At 47.4% G+C, this 19828-nt stretch overlaps 2 protein-coding genes across 5 annotated transcripts in view; both read left to right on the top strand.

The window, feature by feature from the left end:
* ADNP2 (ADNP homeobox 2) overlaps window positions 1-6631 on the top strand; it is a 38388-nt gene extending 31757 nt beyond the window's left edge. For all 4 annotated transcript variants that reach the window (XM_080684500.1, XM_080684498.1, XM_080684499.1 and 1 more), the window contains exon 4: window positions 1909-6631. In XM_080684500.1, the coding sequence (XP_080540626.1) occupies window positions 1909-5175 (3267 nt within the window). In that variant the 3' untranslated portion in view covers window positions 5176-6631. The remainder of the gene's footprint in view (window positions 1-1908) is intronic.
* Window positions 6632-14838: 8207 nt separating this feature from the next.
* PARD6G (par-6 family cell polarity regulator gamma) overlaps window positions 14839-19828 on the top strand; it is a 67282-nt gene continuing 62292 nt past the window's right edge. The window contains exon 1 of the mRNA XM_080684580.1: window positions 14839-15129. Within this exon, the coding sequence (XP_080540706.1) occupies window positions 15058-15129 (72 nt within the window). The 5' untranslated portion in view covers window positions 14839-15057. The remainder of the gene's footprint in view (window positions 15130-19828) is intronic.

Genomic DNA, 19828 nt, shown 5'->3' with positions numbered 1-19828 from the left:
GGATTCCTTTTGTTTGGGGTTCTGTGCGCTTCCTGGACTTGTAAGCCTATTTCTTTCACCAGGTGGGGGAAATTTTCGGTCATTATTTCTTCAAATAGGTTTTCAGTATCTTGCTCTCTGTCTTCTTCTGGCACCCCCATAATTCATATGTTGGTATGCTTTAAGTTGTCCCAGAGGCTCCTTACACTATCTTCATATTTTTGGATTCTTTTTTCTTTTTGCTTTTCCGGTTGGGTGTTTTTTACTTCTTTGTATTTCAAATCTTTGATTTGATTCTTGCGATCCTCTAGTCTGCTGTTGGGTCTCTGTATAATATTTTTTATTTCAGTCAGTGTATGCTTAATTTTTAGTTGGTCCTTTTTCATATCCTCGAGGGTCTCGCTAAATTTATCGGCCTTTTCCAGAAAATTCTTGAAAAACCTTATAACCGTGGTTTTGAACTCTATATCCAGTCGTTTGCTTTCCTCCATTTCTTTCATTTGTGATCTGTTTATTTGTCTCTGCATTTTGGTTGCTTCCCTGAGTTGATAGAGTGGCTTTGTGTGGTAGGTGTCCTATAGGGCCCAGTGGCTCAGCCTCCCCAGTTACCTGAGTTGGACACTCTTGGTGCACCCCTTTGTGGGCCATTTGCACAGTCTTGTTGTAGTTAAGCCTTGATTGTTGTTGGTATCACTGGGAGGAATTGACCTCCAGGCCAATTGGCTGTGAGGATCAGCTGTTTATACACTGGGAAAACTTCTGTGCTGGAGACAAGGCTTGCAAAAGCCTCTGTGCTCAGCTTGGATGGGGCGATGTCTCAGGCGGAGCAGACAGCATTGGTTTCCCCTCAGCCCTGCCCTATGAGGCCCCTGTGTCTCAGTGTCCCGTGGTAATCGCTGCAAGCACCTCTGAGAGAAAGCCACTCTTGAGTTTCGCCCACTGCCAGCCAGTCCAGTTTCTCCCCGAATGAGTCTGGGTCCACAGTGTCTCACCCGGAACTGGAGTTCAGTGCAGTCGGGAGCTTTTGTCTCCCTCCCGCTTGAAAAAGCCAGCTGTGTACTCAGTTGCCTGCCCTCTCCGCGTGCGTGCGCCTCCCTACCTCTGCCTCCTGCAGCTCCTCTGAGCCTCAGTGTGCTTTTCTCTTTTCTTCTAGTTGTAGAATTTCCACTCAGCCAGCCTTCCTGTGGTTCTGGATGATGTTGGTTTTCTCTTTTAGTTATTGTTTTGAAATTGTTGTGTGAAGCAGCGGTTTAGGTGTTTACCTATGCTGCCATCTCGGTTTCTCTCTTGAGCTATATTTTTTAATTAAATCTTCATTGTTGAAAGTATTGCATATGCCCCCCTTTATCCCCCGCATTGACCCCTCCTAGCCCTCCCCCACTCCCTGCTCCAGGTGTGGGTGCTTTTGTCTTACCAAGCAGCACTGAGTGGCTGCCACTGAAGCTCTTGGGTGGCCCACAAAGTCTAAAATATTTACTCTCTGGCCCTTTAAGAAAAATCTTGCCCTGGCTTAAAACACATTGTTCTTGCCCATTTGGTATGGCTCAGTGGTTGGGTGTCAACCTATGAACCAGGAGGTCACTGGTTTGATTCCTGGTCAGGGCACATGCCCTGGATGCGAGCTTGATCTCTGGTAGGGGGTGTGCAAGAAGCAGATTATCAGTGATTCTCATCATTGATGTTTCTATCTCTCTCTCTCTCTTCCTCTCTAAAATCAATTAAAAAATGTGTGTGTGTGTGTGTGTGTGTGTGTGTGTGTGTGTGTGTGTGTATATATATATATATTTAAAAACACATTGTTCTCTGAGGGGTGATAGTGTTAAATTATCTAGCACGTTAAAACAAAAATGAGTCATATACTTGTGAACTGTAGGTGTATCTCACATATAATAGCTTTATTAAATGATGCTGGACTTTTTCTTTTAACAGAGATATCGAACAAAGCCATACTGTTGTGGCCTCTGCAAATACTCTACAAAAGTTCTTACTTCATTCAAAAATCATTTGCATCGTTACCACGAAGATGAAATTGACCAAGAGCTGGTGATCCCTTGCCCAAATTGTGTATTTACCTCTCAGCCCAAAGTGGTGGGACGGCACTTCAAAATGTTCCATGCACCTGTTCGGAAAGTGCAGAGCTACACAGTGAACATCTTAGGTGAGGCTAAGTCGTCCAGGAGTGATGTCATCAGTTTTACATGTTTAAAATGTAACTTTTCAAACACTTTGTACTACAGCATGAAGAAGCATGTGCTGGTAGCCCATTTTCACTACTTAATTAACTCCTACTTTGGTCTACGAACTGAGGAAATGGTTGAGCAATCCAAAACTGATGATGCCCCTTCTACAGAGAAGATGCCACCCTCTGACAAGTATTACTGTAAAAAGTGCAACGCCAATGCCAGCAGTCAGGATGCATTAATGTATCATATTTTGACATCGGATATACACAGGGATTTGGAGAATAAGCTTAGGTCCGTGATTTCAGAACATATTAGGAAGACTGGACTTTTGAAGCAAATGCATATCGCTCCCAAACCAGCTGCACACGTGACCATACCACCGAGCAGCAGCACTCCGGGTGTCCCTGCCACATCTTGCTTTCACCTTGCCTTGCCGCCAAATAGTCAAAGCCAGACTGTTGTCCAGCCAGTTCAGGGCTCAGTCCAGCCAGTGACTGTGGCCTCAGGTGCTTCTGGAAGCCTCACCCATTCTCCGCCTGCCACTGCCCAGTCCCATGTGACTCTCATCTCCAGTCCCCTGCCTGGGGGCCAGAGCAGCCTCGCTGTGCCACCCTCAGGGCCGCAGCCTGTCTTCCTTTCTCACGGAGTCCCACTACATCAGTCAGCAAATCCTCCTGTGTTGCCCTTGAGTCAGCCAGTTAGACCTGTCAGTAAGTCTGCTGGAACAGGTATCTTCCCCATAAACCAGACCATCTGCCCAGGGGTTTTACCCCTTAACCAGCCTGTTGGGCCTGTAAGCCAACCAGTTGGTTCTGGGGTTCTTTCAGTAAACAGACCTGTTGGGTCCACTGTCCTTCCTGTCAGTCCCTCTGTCACCCCTGGGGTTCTTCAGGCAGTCTCTCCAGGGGTGATTTCTGTAAATCGGACTGTTCCATCAGGTGTCCTTCCTGCAGGCCAAATGACCCCGGCTGGGGTTATCCCTTCAGGACAGACAGCAACTTCTGGGGTTCTCCCTGCTGGCCAGATGGTCCAATCTGGGGTTCTCCCCATTGGCCAGACAGCTCCGTCTGGGGTTCTCCCCCCTGGGCTGACAGTTCCATCACGGGCGCTCCCTCCGGGTCAGACGGTCCCCCTGCGTGTTCTCCCTGCAGGCCAGGTGGTTCCACCTGGGCTCCTTTCTCCCAACCAAACAGTCTCGTCAAGCATTCTCCCTGGGAACCAGGGTGTGAATTCTGGTGTGCTGCATCTTAGCCAGCCAGTCATGTCAGGAGTTCTTCCTGTGAGCCAGCCAGTGAGGCCTGGGGTCGTGCACCTTAATCAGTCTGTGAATACCAACATTCTGCCTGCCAATCAGCCAGTTAGACCTGGTGCTTCACAAAACACAGCTTTCTTGACATCAGGCTCCATTCTTAGGCAGCTTATACCTACAGGGAAGCAGGTGAATGGGATTCCCACATATACACTTGCTCCGGTATCTGTCACTTTGCCTGTGCCACCTGGAGGCGTTGCAGGTGTTGCCCCACCCCAGGTGCCCATCCAGCTCCTACCGTCTGGTACAGCTGCACAGATGGCCAGTCCCATGGCTGGCATGCCCTCTCCCCCAGTGGTGGTGAATGCAGCTCCGAATGTGTTCATTCAGCCCTCCTCCTCTGCAACAGAGGTGAGCCCAGTGCTCAAACAGGCGAAGCAATGGAAAACCTGTCCAGTTTGCAATGAGCTCTTCCCTTCCAATGTCTACCAGGTCCATATGGAAGTGGCTCATAAGCACAGCGAGTCCAAATCTGCTGAAAAACGGGAGCCAGAAAAACTGGCTGCATGTGCACCATTTTTAAAGTGGATGAGAGAGAAGACAGTTCGGTGTCTCTCTTGTAAATGCTTAATATCGGAGGAAGAGCTCATCCATCACCTATTGAGGCATGGTCTGGGGTGCCTGTTCTGTCCACGCACTTTCCATGACATTAAAGATCTTTCAGAGCACAGTAGGACCATGCACCTGGGGAAGAAGAAGTTACCTGTGGATTATAGTAACAAGGGTTTCCAACTGGATATTGATGCCAATGGCAACCTGCTGTTTCCCCATCTTGATTTCATTACCGTGTTGCCAAAGGAAGAGTTGGGGGGGCGGGAAGTCTACTTGGCAATACTGGCTGGGATACACTCCAAGTCACTCGTACCCGTGTATATTAAAGTGAGGCCTCAGACGGAGGGTGCACCCAGCAAACAGGCATTGACCTGCCCCTTTTGCTTTGGCACCTTTGTGACAACTGAGGCCTATGAGCTCCATTTGAAGGACAGGCACCACATCACGCCAACAGTCCACACAATTTTGAAATCTCCAGCTTTCAAGTGCATCCACTGCTGTGGGGTTTACACTGGAAACATGACCCTGGCAGCCATTGCCATCCACCTCCTGCGCTGCAGAAGTGCTCCAAAGGACAGCAGCTCAGATCTGCAAGTCCAGCCGAATTTCATTGAGAACAGCGAGCTGCTTCTAGTCAATGACGAGGTGCTGCATGACTCCAGCTTTTCTGTAAAGAGAAAGCTGCCTGATGGCCACTTTGGGGCAGAAGACCAGCAGGAAGGAGAGCAACAACCTCTGGCCATAAACACCGATGTGCCCCCAGCTCCAGAGAAGGTAACTAGTGTCGTTCCTCTTAAAAGACAAAGGAATGAAAGCAGGACGGAGGTACCACTTGTTGTTAATGATGACGCTCTTCAGATTTTAGCATTAAATCCCAAAAAATATGAAGACCGTTCTTATGAAGAAAAAAAGCAGTTTCTTAAAGATTATTTCCACAAGAGACCATATCCTAGTAAAAAGGAAGTAGAGCTGCTGTCCTCACTCTTGTGGGTGTGGAAAATTGATGTGGCTTCATTTTTTGGAAAAAGAAGATACATTTGCATGAAAGCAATAAAAAGTCACAAGCCTTCTGTTCTTTTAGGCTTTGATATGTCTGAACTTAAAAATGTTAAACATAGATTGAACTTTGAGTATGAACCACAAAACTTGTAAAAAATTAGGAAATTAGTTTTTTTAATTGAGATTTTAAAAAATGTTATTTTCTTCACTGTATGTTGAACTAATCAATTTCAGTGGTCTTTATGCTGCTCTTTAGAGGTATTTCAGGTGCTCAGCAAGACTTCATATGAAGAAGTGATAGTTCTTTTATAATTCTCTGCAGTTGGATTTTGTCACAATTTTTAGTTTTTTTTCCTCTGTTGAGTAAATTAAATCTTTCGATATTATGTGCACACTTTGTTTTTCCAGTAGTGTCAGGATCGTATGATAAAAACTGAAATCTACATTTGTTTGTTTTTTCACTTAAGGAAATTTCAGCTTATTTCAGATTATTAATTAACTGCAAATTAAAGCTTTGATCTCCCTCAGCTTTACACATAGCCGCAAATGATGCAGTAAATGTGTAGAGAAGTAAGCACAGACCGTTGTGTTGTGTGCAGCTGCTAAGGGTGCATGGCATTCACTATGCTGTTTTATTTTTGTAAGATATTTGCTTATTAGATTATAGTTTTCATTTACCTTTTTTAAGGTTTGTCTTAGCCATTTTTGATTATAACTCATAGAAAACCAAATGTTTTTGTTTGTTAAAAAAATATACTGAACCTGAAGTCTGGTATTTTAGCTCATAAGAGTTATATTACAAATAAAATAATTCTTTTCAGTGTAGACTTCTCCCCTCTTTTTGATATGGTGATAAGTCATATTTCCATTCAAAGGTAAGACAATAAGTCTTTAGTGCCTTTAGAATAAACATTGAAAATACACACACAGACTCTCCTACTAATCTAACTGTTCATAAACCAGTGAAAGGGAAGGACCATGTTACTCAGGAATAAGATTTTTACCCCTGAGTGTGGATACTGAAATATAAACAAGTTTTCAGGGACAAGGGGAAATCAATAGACCCAAGAGCTCTAAGTTCCATGGTTGAGCCATTAATTTTTGACAGTTTCCCAGAAGTCAGCATATTCATACTAGGGAAATGGGTGTTCATAGCCCAATGTCTGACTAATGGGATTGGTATTGGGAATGAACTCCCATTGTGTTACTGTTCTTTGGACAGTTAAACCTCGGGGTGTGTGTTTTTTTTCTTTTCACATAATAGTATAAAAGAACTTAAAGCACCGGAACCAGTAATGGACACTAACCAGGTTAGACCTTAAGTCATATTTTTTTGCTGGTGACACACAGCAGAGGGACCTGTCCAATGTATTCAGAGGATCTGACAGTTTCTGGAAAATAAGATAAGATAATGTTACTATATGGATTTTAAATATAATACTTGCATGTAATTGCTATAATGTGCATTTTTGGGGCAATTGTGAAACTGGTCTGTGATTGTTGGTGTACTCTGTTGTAAATTCAAAAAGAGCTTGTTGAAGTTTATTTTTTTTTTACCCTGTTGTTTTCAGAGTGTCTATTTTGAATTAAAATTTGTTATACCACTACAAACAGAACTGTTTAATTCTTGGTACTTGGGCTGACGCTCTAATCACTTAGCAATACTGGCCAGGGTACATCAGCTTTACATATTTAAAGTCTATTCGGTTAAATGTAGCATACTATTTTAGCTTCTCTGAATTAATTTACCTTTATTTGATATTATTTTTTAGTAAATAAAAACCACATCAGTTCACTTGTTAACAGTGAATAAGTCAGAGGGCCTCAGACAAAGATCAGTGTGACTCCCAACAAAGGTGCAGGGAATCACCTTCAGTGTCTTCTGTAACGTGGACCACAGGGCAAAAGTCTTGAGGAAGGCAGTCAGGGACCAGGACAGATGTGAGCAGGCAGGTAAGCACACATGGCCAAAATCTGTTGTATTGCTAGGGATCTTTAAATCCACCATATTGTCAGTTTGAAAACAAATACTAATACCATTATTCATACAAATCACACAAATGATCTCGTTACACATTTTGAGAGGAAAAAATATATAATGCTTGCAGCTAAATAGTAGCTAAGGTTAGTTTTCCACAACTTGTTAAAGAAGGTGCTCCCCCAACCACTTTATCCCACTCATAAAATGATGAGCAATATGATTGTTCATTTATTATTATCTCTTTTTTTTTTGGAGAAAGAGGAAGAAAGGGAGAGAAAAAGAGAAGCCTCTTGTATGTGCCCTGACCCGGTATTAAATATGCAACCCTGGTGTATAAGGATGATGCTCTAACCTGAGCCACCCAGCCAGGGCTATGATTTATTTTTTAAATATATTTTTATTGATTTCAGAGAGGAAGGGAGAGAGAGATAGGAACATCAGTGTTGAGAGAGAATCATTGGCTGCTTCCTGCATGCCCCACACGGGATGGAGCCCACAATGCAGGCATATTTTCAACTGGGAATTGAATCGTGACCTCCTGGTTTATAGGTTGGTGCTCAACAAATGAGCCACGCAGGCAGGGCAGTTGTTTATTTTTAAACGAAGTAAAAGAAGGAAAGCTTTTCCAACAAAAATTTAAAATTTCATTAATATTTAAATTATAAACCAACTTTAGCAACCATATAGACAGTTTTACTGTGCATGAACTAAGATTGTGTGGTCATACCTTCAAATACAAATTCAAAATTAGTTGTCATGAATATCTTTACAGAACATAGTTTCTTGCAGTTTACAATCCACAATGTGGAAATTTTAATGTTAAATTTATGTGAAAGTAAACGAGAATATTGAATTAAAAACATTTTTAATTTATTGATTTTAGAGAAAGAAACAAATAAGTGGATTGTTGATCCACTTATGCATTCATTGGTTGATTTTTGTATGTGCCCTCACCAGGGAGCAAACCAGCAATCTTGGTGTATCATGATGATGATGCTCTAACCAACTCAGCTACCCAGCCAGGGTGAAAATTGAGTAATAATAGCAATGAATAACACTAAGGCTTTACTGGGTTGGATAGTTTTTCTTAAGACAATTTTCCTGAGAATGCTGGAAGGGGCTTTCAGGCAGATTTAGAGAGAAGGTCTTATCATTACAAAGAAAGTGTCTTTGGTCCTAAAAAGGACAGGAGCTTCAAGGTTTGCTGCTGTCTCGCGGAAGATGACTTCTGAAAACAATGGGAAATGCATGAGATCATTTTAGAGAAATTATGCATCTTTCAGGGAAGATAATATTTGGTTACTTTTATTTATTCATTTTACTAGAGGCCTGGTGCACGAATTCGTACACGTGTTGGGTCCCTAGGCCTGGCGGGTGATCAGGGCCGATTGGGGCCATCTTGCCCAGTCCAGATCGGGGCCTGCTGGCTGGGGCCTGCTGGTTGAGGGAAGGGACCAGCCTGGGGGAGGTTGGCAGGTCATGGGAGGTTGGCTGTGGGAGTGCACTGACCACTGGGGGCAGCTCCTGCGTTGAGTGTCTTCCCCCTGGTGGTCAGTGTGCATTATAGTGACTGGTGACTGGTTATTCAGTCGTTCGGTCTAATGGCTACTTAGGCTTTTATATATAGAGACTAGTGGCCTAGTGCACGAAATTCGTGCACTTTAAAAGGAGATTAATTAGAGGAAATAATTTAATATTGCTATTTGCCCTTTCTCTATAATAGAAGTGTCAGAGATGAAAGAAAATTAGTAAAATGTATATGAAAACCTTCCTCCTGTCAGAGTCTGGGGCACACCACGGGACCCAGAGTCAAGTCCCGGGCCATCCACATGTGCCTCAAAATCGTGTGAGACCCAGACCCGTCAGCTCCCCCACCCCACCTTGGGCTAGATCCAGACCCTTGTCAAGTCCTGCCGGGCAGGGGACGTAGCCTCAGGTCCCCTGGCCCGGCACTGGGAGGGGAGCACAGCCTCAGGTCCCCTAGCCCAGCACCAGGACGGTAAGCGCTCCTTGAGATCCCCTGTCAAGCCCTGCCAGGTGGGGGACACGGCCTGAGGTCTCCTGTCAAGCCCCATGGGGGCAGGGGAGGGCATAGCCTCAGGTCCTTGCTGATTGCTCATTAAGGCTCCTTATGAGAACTTGGCCTCAGCTGTGGGTGCAGCCATCTTTGTGATGGAATGATGGTCAATTAGCATATTCCCTCTTTATTAGATAGGATTATTATTTTTTTAATTCTCACCTGATGATATTTTTCCATTGATTTTTAGAGAGAGGGAAAGACAGAAATATCAGTGTAAGAGAAACACATCGATTGGTTGCCTCCTGGACACACACCCCCCCCCCCACCCCGACCAGAGCCTGGGCCCGGGAGGAACCTGCAACCATGGTACATGCCCTTGCCCAGAATCAAACCTGGGACCTTTCAGTCTCTAGGCTGACACTCTATCCACTGAACCAAACCAGCTAGGCCCGCAGTGGTCGGCAAACTCATTAGTCAACAGAGCCAAATATCAACAGTACAACGATTGAAATTTCTTTTGAGAGCCAAATTTTTTAAACTTCTTCTAACACCACTTCTTCAAAATAGACTTGCCCAGGCCGTGGTATTTTGTGGAAGAGCCACACTCAAGGGGCCAAAGAGCCGCATGTGGCTTGCAAGCCGCAGTTTGCCGACCACGGAGCTAGGGCAATTTTTGGTTACTTTTAAAAACTAAATTTGTCTAGATTTTGTAAGTGCTTTCAAATAACTAAATAGAGTGAATGTGTACACCAGTAAGACAACTTATACAAAAGAAGGGGGCACAACAGCTGATGCTCTGGGAAAGCCCCAAGTTCAGCCCCACCCATGACAGCTCTCTCCTTTAGTGATATGACTCTTCAGTGCATTAACAAAGGCCTGCTGACCAGTTTTAAGATGGGTGCTCTTCTAAAATTTATTAGAAAACCAATAACCTCAGAGTAGAGCTGCATGTTGCTACTATAGGAACTCTTGGTGCCTTGTTTCCTGGTCACTATCTAGTTCACTATTGACTTTCTTTTATTCTCAGGTGATATAAAAGACCATCTTTGCCTAATATACTTATTACTAAATTAGAAGCAAGCAGAATACACACATATCAATACCCAGTACTTTACAATTTTCTAGCCATAGTCTCCCTATATCTTGCCAATTTTTTGGCTTCTACCTAACATTCTGTGTTAATGGATTTGATGACTAAAGGTAAAAGTTGAGATACTAAAAATAGATGTATTGCTACAGAAATGTTAAACATGGTATCAATTCAGTATTTTAAAAACTAAAATGACAAAGTTGGTAAATTCATTATGAGATCTATTCAGTAATTAAGTTAGATTATCAGGGGACATTAACATATCAAAGGTTCTTATCTTTTTGAGTCCTGCTTAGAAATAAATTCTTAAGTATATGTTTAGAGCTGTACACTATTTTGATCCTGGAAACAGGATATGTTTCCAGGATCAAAATACCCACAATATCTGAAGTTTAAACAATATACTTAATCTAATTTCTTAACTCTTTTTTTTTTTTAAATATATTTTATTGATTTTTTACAGAGAGGAAGGGAGAAGGATAGAGAGCTAGAAACATCGATGAGAGAGAAACATCGATCAGCTGCTTCCTGCACATTCCCTACCGGGTATGTGCCCGCAACCAAGGTACATGCCCCTGACCGGAATCGAACCTGGGACCCTTGAGTCCGCAGGCCGACGCTCTATCCACTGAGCCAAACCGGTTCGGGCTAATTTCTTAACTCTTAAGTTCTGAATATGAACTGCTTAACCTTATTCTATCACATCTGAGGATCTATGCCAAGTTCTTGTCCCACTTTGCCTGTTTTTCCACTTAGAAAATGGTGGGGAGGTGAGTTCTTCCTTATTTCATAAGAAGTGGTCTCAGTATAATCATACACTCTATTTTCCATGCATTAGAAAAAGAGAATGGGTCTTTGCCACTTCCTGAATGGTTAATTAGAAGCTGCTTACTTGCAGTGATCTGCATTAGGATAGATTAGTTGGCATCCATATTGTGCCCTCCCTCCCACTGGTTTTGAAAGTGACTGCAAAAAATAAAAATAAAAAGAAGATTAGACAGGAAGATGCAAAGAGTAAAACACAGTATACTTTCAAGGATAACCAGAACAATCTTTGCTTTGTCATATGAAATCTGCCTCAATCCAGATTATTTGGCTGCATGACTCAAACTACTGAGATTAGCATAAAAGTCTTGAAAGACTGTCTTTTCTTTACACGCTCTATGTTCCTCAACAGGCAGGTTCATCTGCCTATAAGGACAGATGATGTGCGGGAGAGACCATCAGGAAGAGAATGCTGGAATCGTTAATTTTCTTTTATTTGAAATGTGTTTATTTAAAAATGCTACCTACATTTGGTAATGTTATATTCTCCCAACAGCTTTTCTCACTATTAATACACTGCTGCATGCAGTCAGGTGGTGCACAATTTTGCTTTGTCCCATTACTGGCATTCATTTTATTAAATGGTGTCTGCCAGACTTATCCACTGTGAAGTTACACTATTTCCCTTTGTAGTTAATACCTATGTGGGAAGGTACTTTGAGATTATGCAAATGTCCCATTCCTCATTAAAAATAAAGCACCATTTGTGTGCATACTCTAAGATTATCAACAATATTATTTTGGCCCTGACCAGTTTGGCTGGGTGGATGGAGTGTCAGCCTGTGGACTAGGGGGTCCCAGGTTCGATTCTGGTCACGGGCATGTGCCTTGGTTGTGGGCGCGTCCCCAGTGGGGGGTGTGTAGGAGGCAGCTGATCGATGTTTCTAACTCTCTATCCCTCTCCCTTTCCCCTCTGTGAAAAATCAATAAAATATATATTTAAAAAAAACCCAATATTATTTTGTAAAAAGTTCACTACACAGATAATACTGCTGAACTTTCTTGCTAAAGTAGTTAAGTATCTTTGGGCCAGATTTCCCTGGGAATGTATTGTGCACATCTGTCTACATGGTCTCCTCTCCTCCCTACCACGGCCTCCTTCACAGTCTCCTCCCTGTCACTGTCTCCTCTCCTCACAGTTTCCTTCCTACCAGTCTCTCCATGTCACAGTTTCTTCCCACCATGGTCTCTTCTCTGTCATGGTCTCCTCTTGTCATAGTCTCCTCTTGTCATGGTCTCCTCACTTCCATAGTCTCCTCCCTGTCACAGTCTCCTTTTATCACAGTCTCCTCTCCACACCATCTGCTCCCCACCACAGTCTCCTGGTCTCCTCCCACCACGGTCTTCTCCCATCAGGGTCTCCTCTACACCATGGTCTCTCCTTGTCATGGTCTCCTCTCCACCACAGTCTCTTCTCTGTCATGGTCTCACCTCCATGGTCTCTTCTCCGTCACAATATCCTCTCCATCAACAAGATCTACTGATTCAGCAACTCACATGAGGTTGACCTTTTTCTCTCTGTTATCTAAAAAACAATTTATCTCTGTTATTTATTAAATCCCCCTTTCTTTCTGATGAAATTGCCTTTAGTCACCATGTACCTTGAAGTTAGAGATTTAAAAACGACTGTTGCTTCCATTTAAGCTACTGACAACTGGAAGGAAAACCTAGGGCTTTGGGGGAATACATTTTCCTGAGTCTACAACATGTTTCCTTTGATCCTGGGGGCTCCGGCACCAATTCTGGATGGGTAATTTGAAGGGGATTAGGCCCCTCCCCCTCCCTGAAGCCAGCAGTGAGCCCTGTATAAATGTGAGTGTGTACCTCTGTAGCCCCATCCTCAGTGAAGGAATGCCTCTGGCTGGTGTGTTAGTTCATCTCAAGGGGAATGGTGCCCACTCCTGGCACTCTCCCTGGGAAGGCACAACACCCCTCCTACAAGTTGTACTGGCAGAGCAGTTCAATGATTTTGAAGCGGGGCCTCAGCTGGTGAGTTTTGGTTGCCGGGATATCGCCATGAAACAGGCCAGAGGAGCACTGCAGCATTCACTTCACAAACGAAAACTGAGGTCAGCTAAGTGAATTGTCCAAGGTCATCTAGGTCATCTAGGTTCAGGTCCTCCATGAGATGCCTGCAGACCATAGTGGAAATACAAGGCTTCCCCAAATTCCCAGCCCCTTTGCTGAGTCTCCACATTTAATTTCACTGAAATCTCTGAATGTCTTGCTGAGGTGCTGGCTCAGAGATAACTGACAGTCGCAATCAGCATGTGACTGGGGCAAGTTTGCACCATTTGGAGCCCACCTGCCAGCTAGAGAGAGCCCACCCATGGGCCTCCTAGGCTTCTCTGACCCACGGCTGTGTGTCAGGGCAGGACCTGTGGAGAGATTTACAACCATGCTGCTGGACCAAAAAAGAAGCTTTCCAGGCGAAGGCTCAGCTGTTCTTGTCTACCCATAGGCTTGAAGTCCTAGCCAAGTTGTGGCTGAAAACTCAGGCTCCACATGGGAACTGCCAGCTTTCCCAATCAAGAATTGACAAGGCAGCAGGTAGCTGCCACCCAAGATCTTGTTCAAGTGCAGAGCCCATTTGAGTGGATCTGGGTGGGGAATGCCTCTCCAGTGCTTGCTGGAGCAGGGGCTGCTGGGCCTTGGATCACACTGTGCCACGGGTGTGAAAGACATGCATTCATCCCATCAGGCTTGGAATTCTGGAACTTCCAGCCTTTTCTCCCACTCTTCAAGCCCTAAGTTTGCTAGTAGGTGTCATGCCACCCTAGAATTCCCCCCTCACCCCAACCCCTTGTCTCACCTGAGCATGCCTCTGAGCCTCTCCTACCCACATAGAACAATAATGTCCACTGTCAGCAATCAGCAGTAACCTGTGACTCTTCTCTGGGTTGGCATTCAGCTTAGGAAATAGTCCTTTGAGAGAAAGTCAGCACCTCTGTGCACAGTTTGCTCTCTCTGAGCTTGCCCAATGTTATCTTTTGGAAACCTGGAATTTATTACATTTTGCATAGATAACAAACTAATATACCAGTTCCTTTCCACCTTTCAGACCAGTGGACATCCTCAACCTTCTGTCTGTAATAGTTTCCCCTGCCTCTGTGGGAATCTCTTGGCATTTTTGTTGGCTTGCTTACTTCCCATGCGCCTTGCTTTGGAACTCTGTATGTCTGGCCCCCTGGCCAGCCTGTTTCTCTCTTATGGGCAGGGACTGTAATTCTGTGCTTCTGTGATCAGATCCTGTAGTAACAGGACATGTAGTGAAATTAAATGAAAATCAAATTTTGGGTAATGCAATTTGGCAATCTGTATTAAAGGGTTGAGTGATATTCATACTCTATGGCCTAGTGTGGTTCCCATATCATCCAAGACGATGGCAAAACTCAGCCCAAAGCCACCCCCTTCCCGGGCAGGGCAGTTGAAGCGGGGTGAGCTGGAGAGAGAAAGCGCGGGGGTGGGGGTGGGGTGGAGTACGGAGGTGGAAATGAGGCACCGAGGTGGGGGTGGAGGTGAGGCGATGCTTCTTCGCCCGGGTTTGGCATTGCGCGTACAGAAGCGCGCACCATACAAGATCAGCAGCCTTGGGGGCGGGTCCTCGGGAGATCGGTCCTCCGCGTGCGGGGTGGGACTCGGAAAAGGGTCCTCCGGGCGCTCGGGGGCAGGTCCTCGTGGGGCGGTTCCTCGCAGGGCGGGTGCTCCGGGTTGGGGTGGACAAGGGTCCTTAGGGCTCGAGGGCGGGTCCTCGGGGCGCGGGGCGGGGATTGGGGGGGCGGGCCTTAGGGGGGCGGGTCCTAGGGCGGGCTCTCGGTTGCAGGGTGGCTCCTGGAGGGGGCGGTTCCTTGGGGCGCGGGGTGGAGATTGGCGGCGGGTGCTCGGGGTGCGGGTGCTCTGGGCGGCGCGCGCCGGCGTCCTCCGCTCCTCCCGCGCGCGGCCGCTGAAGTCCCCGAGGCGCGCGGCCAGCCCAGCTCGGGCCGCCGCAGTCCGACCAGCCCCGCGGCCGAAGAGCGCGGGCTGGGACCGAGGCCACGGCGGTGGGCGCCGCCCCCAACGTCTTTCTGGAGCCCCTGGAGCGGGGCGAGGGCGAAGACGAGGCTGAGTGGGGCCGGAATCATGAACCGGAGTTTCCACAAGTCTCAGACCCTGCGCTTCTACGACTGCAGTGCGGTGGAAGTCAAGAGCAAGGTGAGCTCGGTCCGGCTCTGCGCCCCCTGAGAATGAATGGGTGCCCCACAGGGCACTGGGCGCTACGCGGGGCGGCCCGCTCTGGCGACAGCTTTGGAGCGCGGGCGCCGTCTGTGATATTCAGGGTCCGGCCATCCTTCCCGCCCCTGCGCGGACACAAAGCCCGCAGCCTTGTGGGGTCCAGCTGGGGCTCAGGCGCTCGGAGGGCTGAGCCATCGGCCGGTCTGCGCGGGCTCCAGACCCTCCGCGGGAGCGGCTCTTTTGTTCCACGAGCCGAAGGCGCCCGGCTCGCCGCACGGTGGAGGGGCTTCGGGGGCCCGGGCCGGGGGAGGTCCCTGACCGTACCGCCTCCTTCCCCGGAGTAGCCTCAGAACCGGCGACGAGGAGACCACAGCCAGCCCCGACCCCCGGACCCGACCCCAGCCTCAGGGCGCGCCCCCGGCCCAACCTCCCAGGGCGCGCCCAGCCGGCGGCTTCTCCCGCTGCCCGCGCCCGGCTCGAGCGTGCCCGAACTTGCGGGCAGCAGTGCGCGTTTGGGTTCCTGGCTGATAGGATCTGGCGCTTCTGTACTTTGCAGAGGCGGCTCCTTCGCCACAGACGCTTTTGTCTGCGATGGTCTTGATGGGGGACCCCTCGGGCAGAGGCGGAGCTGCAGTTGTTCGGGGTCCTAGAGAAGGGGGCTCCTCGGGCCTCTCGCTGCTTGCTGCTTGGAAGCCGGCCCTCTCGTCCTTTCTCTCTGTGCCCCCTCCCCGCGGTCAAGTCTGGCCAAGCAGCCTGCTTGGTGGGAGGGGCGGGGCCGGAGTGTGGGCTCTGATACCCACCTGCGCGCACTCTTTGGGTCCCGGGGCGCGTACACCCTGGCCGGGCCTTTGGGGAGACAAGTCCCGCGGCCTCTGTACCAGCGCCTCTACCGACTAGGGGGATCCTCTGGTGTAGGGTTTCCAGGACATCCGCCAAGGAAGGGGGTTGGGGGTTTCGAAGCTATAGTGAGTTGCAGGATTTCATTCTCATCTCAGTCTTACAGATTTTCTATGAACCCCTCATTTCCACTAAGTTCACACCTTTCCCCCCAGTGCTGATTCCATGGTCCTCACCCCCACCCATCCGCTCTTTAGCCTGGCAGTGCCCCCACCCCAAAAATCAAATGTGCCCGCTGAGTCCTATGGGAGAAGAACCCGCAGGCATGAGTAGGAGTTCCAAATAATTGTCCATTTCTTTAGCTCAGTGGGAATCGGGCTTTTTGAGCTCATTGTCCACTACAATAGCAGTGTGGTGTTTCATTTTTTAAAACTTTTTCTAGTGAGATCATCATAGATTCACAGGCTGTTGTGGGATAAAATAGAGACTCCTCAAAGTGACTTCTTGTAGCCAGTGTCACATCCAGGACTTCAGCGGACCCGTTGGCATGTGTGGAGGTCGTGTGCACATTCCTGTCACCACCAGCACTGTCACAAGGTCTCTCCTGCTGCCCCTTCACATGGCTACTTGATTCTGAGTGTGCACTGAGTGACACTAATGTTAATGCCATTCCTGGATCGCACTAGTCACGTTCCCCATGCTCAGTCCTACGGGCGGGGCCAGAGGGGGGCGCTGCCTGGTGTTCAGGATCCGTCTGGAGGCAATGCCCTCCCAAAGGTCTTATCCAGCTCTTCTGGACTGCCTGTCCGTGCAGGCTGCTGGGGGTTGGAGAGTAAGGGTCTGTCTTAGCCTCTCCTTGGGCACTGGGGGTGTGGGTGTGCTGGCAGCCCAGTGGGGTGGGGGTGCATCCTGATCCTGAGTTCAAGTTCAGATGCAGTGAATGCTCCCCTGGAGGTGAGTGGCAGAGCCAGAGTTTTGGTTGAATTTGGGAGCACTCCTGGAAGGACCACACCAAGTGGGGCCCGCGAGGCTGGCTGGTTCTACAGCCCGTCCCTTTCATGGGATGGGCTCACCTTGCTGTTTGTACAGAGGCCCTTCCCTCTGCGTCCACCCTCCCACTGACCCTCTTAGTAAATGTTTGCTCTCATGGAGTCCATCTCTGCAGGAGCCTTTACTTCTGCTGTCAGAGTACAGGAGGCAGAACTTTACGTCAGTGATGTCTTTATTTTTTCAATCCTCACCGAGGATACTTTTCTGTTGATTTTAAACAGAGTGGAAGAGAGAGGGGAAGACAGAGAGAAACATTTATGTGAGAGAAGCACATTGATTTGTTGCCTCCTGTGCGCGCCTTGACCAGGGTGGGCCAGGGAGGAACCTGCAACAGGGGTACGTGTTCTTGATCGGAATCGAACCCAGGACCTTTTGGTCCACAGACCGACGCTCTAGCCACTGAGCCAAACCGCTAGGGCAGTGATGACTTTGTTTAACCTAAATGCAGCAGCACCTTAACACCTGAGTTTGTATGGGAGGAAACTGGTGCCAGGGGAGCCAAATCCGGATGATTCTGACATCTACTACCCTGTGAGTTTTCATGCAAGTCATTTAACTTTTCTGAGACTCAGTTATTCACCTGTGAAATGGGCATGGTGCCTGCTCTGTTACCTCCTCAGACCCAATGAGGGGATGCGTGAGAAAGCACTTTGAAAACTGCACAGCACCCACAGTCGTAAGAGTTAAGCCTGCAGGTCAGGATTCTGTTGCATTTCAGGATATTGGATCTAAAAACCATCTCTGATCCACTCAGAATAGTTGAGGTCAGCCACCTTTCACAGCTGGTCAATTCCCAGAGCTTTGGGGACATTACTTCTTGACCTGGTGGCTCTCCCCCATCATGTAGCCTCTTACACTTTCCCAAACATTTCTGCCTGAATACTTGTGATTCCCCAGTTTTGGCTGTGGGGCCACTGTTTTTCCGCTTACTTGGGAGGGAGGGGCCCTGCAGGTATTTGGGGGAGCAAGTCGTGGCCCACCAGAGGGTAGCAAGAAAGCCAGTGTTGGGAGAGTCTGCAGGGGACAAAGCAATTGGTGACGAGTTGTCATTTGAGGAGAAGATAGGAAGCAACACAGAACCATGGAGAACTCTCAACGGTGCCTTTCACTGTAGCCTGAGAAAGCGAAGGAACACAGTTATCCTATCTCAGCAGGGTGCTGCACCCTCACCCCACCCTCTGGTTGGAGCCCCGTTTGGGTCCCACAGTGGTCTCATCCATGTTCCCTGGCCCCACCCAAAATGCTGTCTCTGAGTCTTCTCTGTCCTGAAGACCCTCCCATAAGCCCATCCCATGTTTCCACCCAGCAGGCAGGCTCCTCTGTCCTCTGACCCCTCTTCCGTGCTTCCCCCATCCCAGGGCCCTGGTCACAGTGCTCGCACAGGGGTACTTTTCAGAGTAGGGACGGAGGACCGTGTTTACACTCACAGGGCAGTGTCTGCTGTGTGTGGGGAGAATAACACTACGGGAGGCTTTAATACAGTTTTCACTACTTTGTTTAACTAATGTTGGAGGCCTTTTTGGATTCTAAACAAATACCTTTGTCATTATAGACTTAGAAACCTTATTAGGCAGGGCTGGGGAGTGGGGGGACGGGTTAATTTTCTGGTCCAAAGGTGAGCCACTGCTTAGGGCTGCTGCAGGGCCTTCTGACCCTTTTCTATCCAGAATGTGTGCATTCGTCTTTGCTTTACAAAATCAGAATTGTGCTTTGTGGGCACATTGCACTTTGCCCTCTCCAACTTCACGGTGTATGTTGCAAATGTTTTCTCCTGTCATAAATATTTTTAGAAAACATATTTTTAAAATGACTACATACTGATTAATTTAACCACTATTGTATTTCCAACTTTTTCTATAATAAATGATGCTGTGAATAACATCTTTCTATTTAAATCTTTATATAAATATATCATATAAAGTACATAAAGAATACTGATTCTGTTAAATCAGTTCAGAACTCTCATTATTTCTGAGGACAAATTCCTAGAAGTGAAATTACTGGGTGGAGGCTTTGGATACATTTTGCTAAGTTTTCTTATAGAAAGTTATATGCCCTCTTTCATATCTACCCATCCCTCTCCGTCCCCCCAAAGCTCTGTTTTCTTATCCTCTCCGAATTAGATTACTGAAACACTGTCCTTTGGCTTTAACTTATGTCTTAGGTGTTAGTGAACTGAAACTTTTTGTATCTGTCGGCTGTTTGTACGTCTGTTTCTTCCCTGCACCCATCTTCCGTTACTGTTCTTGTTCTCATTGGGCTTTGGGGCTGCTTGTCCATTCAGTGCCAGTGGGGCTGCGGTGACAGTGTTGTAAGTTGGTGTGTCCCCTGGTCCCCACATCTTGCCTCTGGCTGAGGGTGCTGGGTGCCTGGCATGGCCTGTAGGGACACGCCCTTCCGTCTGCTGCGCTGGCTCCCGGCCAGGCTCCTCACGGGTGCTGGGCCCTTGCCTTCCGAGGGCCCGTTGAGAACCGCCTGACACAGTTTGACTCACCTGTGTGTCAGCTACACCCTTATAAGGTTCCGGTTTTGCTGTATCTTTGCATGCCACGTTCAAACAGGTTTGGGGACTTGATGTGGGATGTTGTACCTAGAGGAGACTCTCCTCAGGGACCCAGGTGGGGATGTCAGTGTGTGGGCACTGATGGTGTCAATGACAAGCTTGGGAACAATAGAAAGCCCTATGCACCTTCCTGGGTTCAAGCCCTTGCCTGGGACCCATGGCATTTCAGACAGAGGATTCTCCCCACTTCAGGGAAGGGGTGAGTGTCAGGGGTCGAAAGATGCAACC

The sequence above is a fragment of the Plecotus auritus genome (genome assembly GCF_963455305.1).
Source record: "Plecotus auritus genome assembly, chromosome: 8".
In the NCBI taxonomy this organism is placed as follows: domain Eukaryota; kingdom Metazoa; phylum Chordata; class Mammalia; order Chiroptera; family Vespertilionidae; genus Plecotus; species Plecotus auritus.
This window is presented reverse-complemented; position numbering and strand designations above follow the sequence as displayed.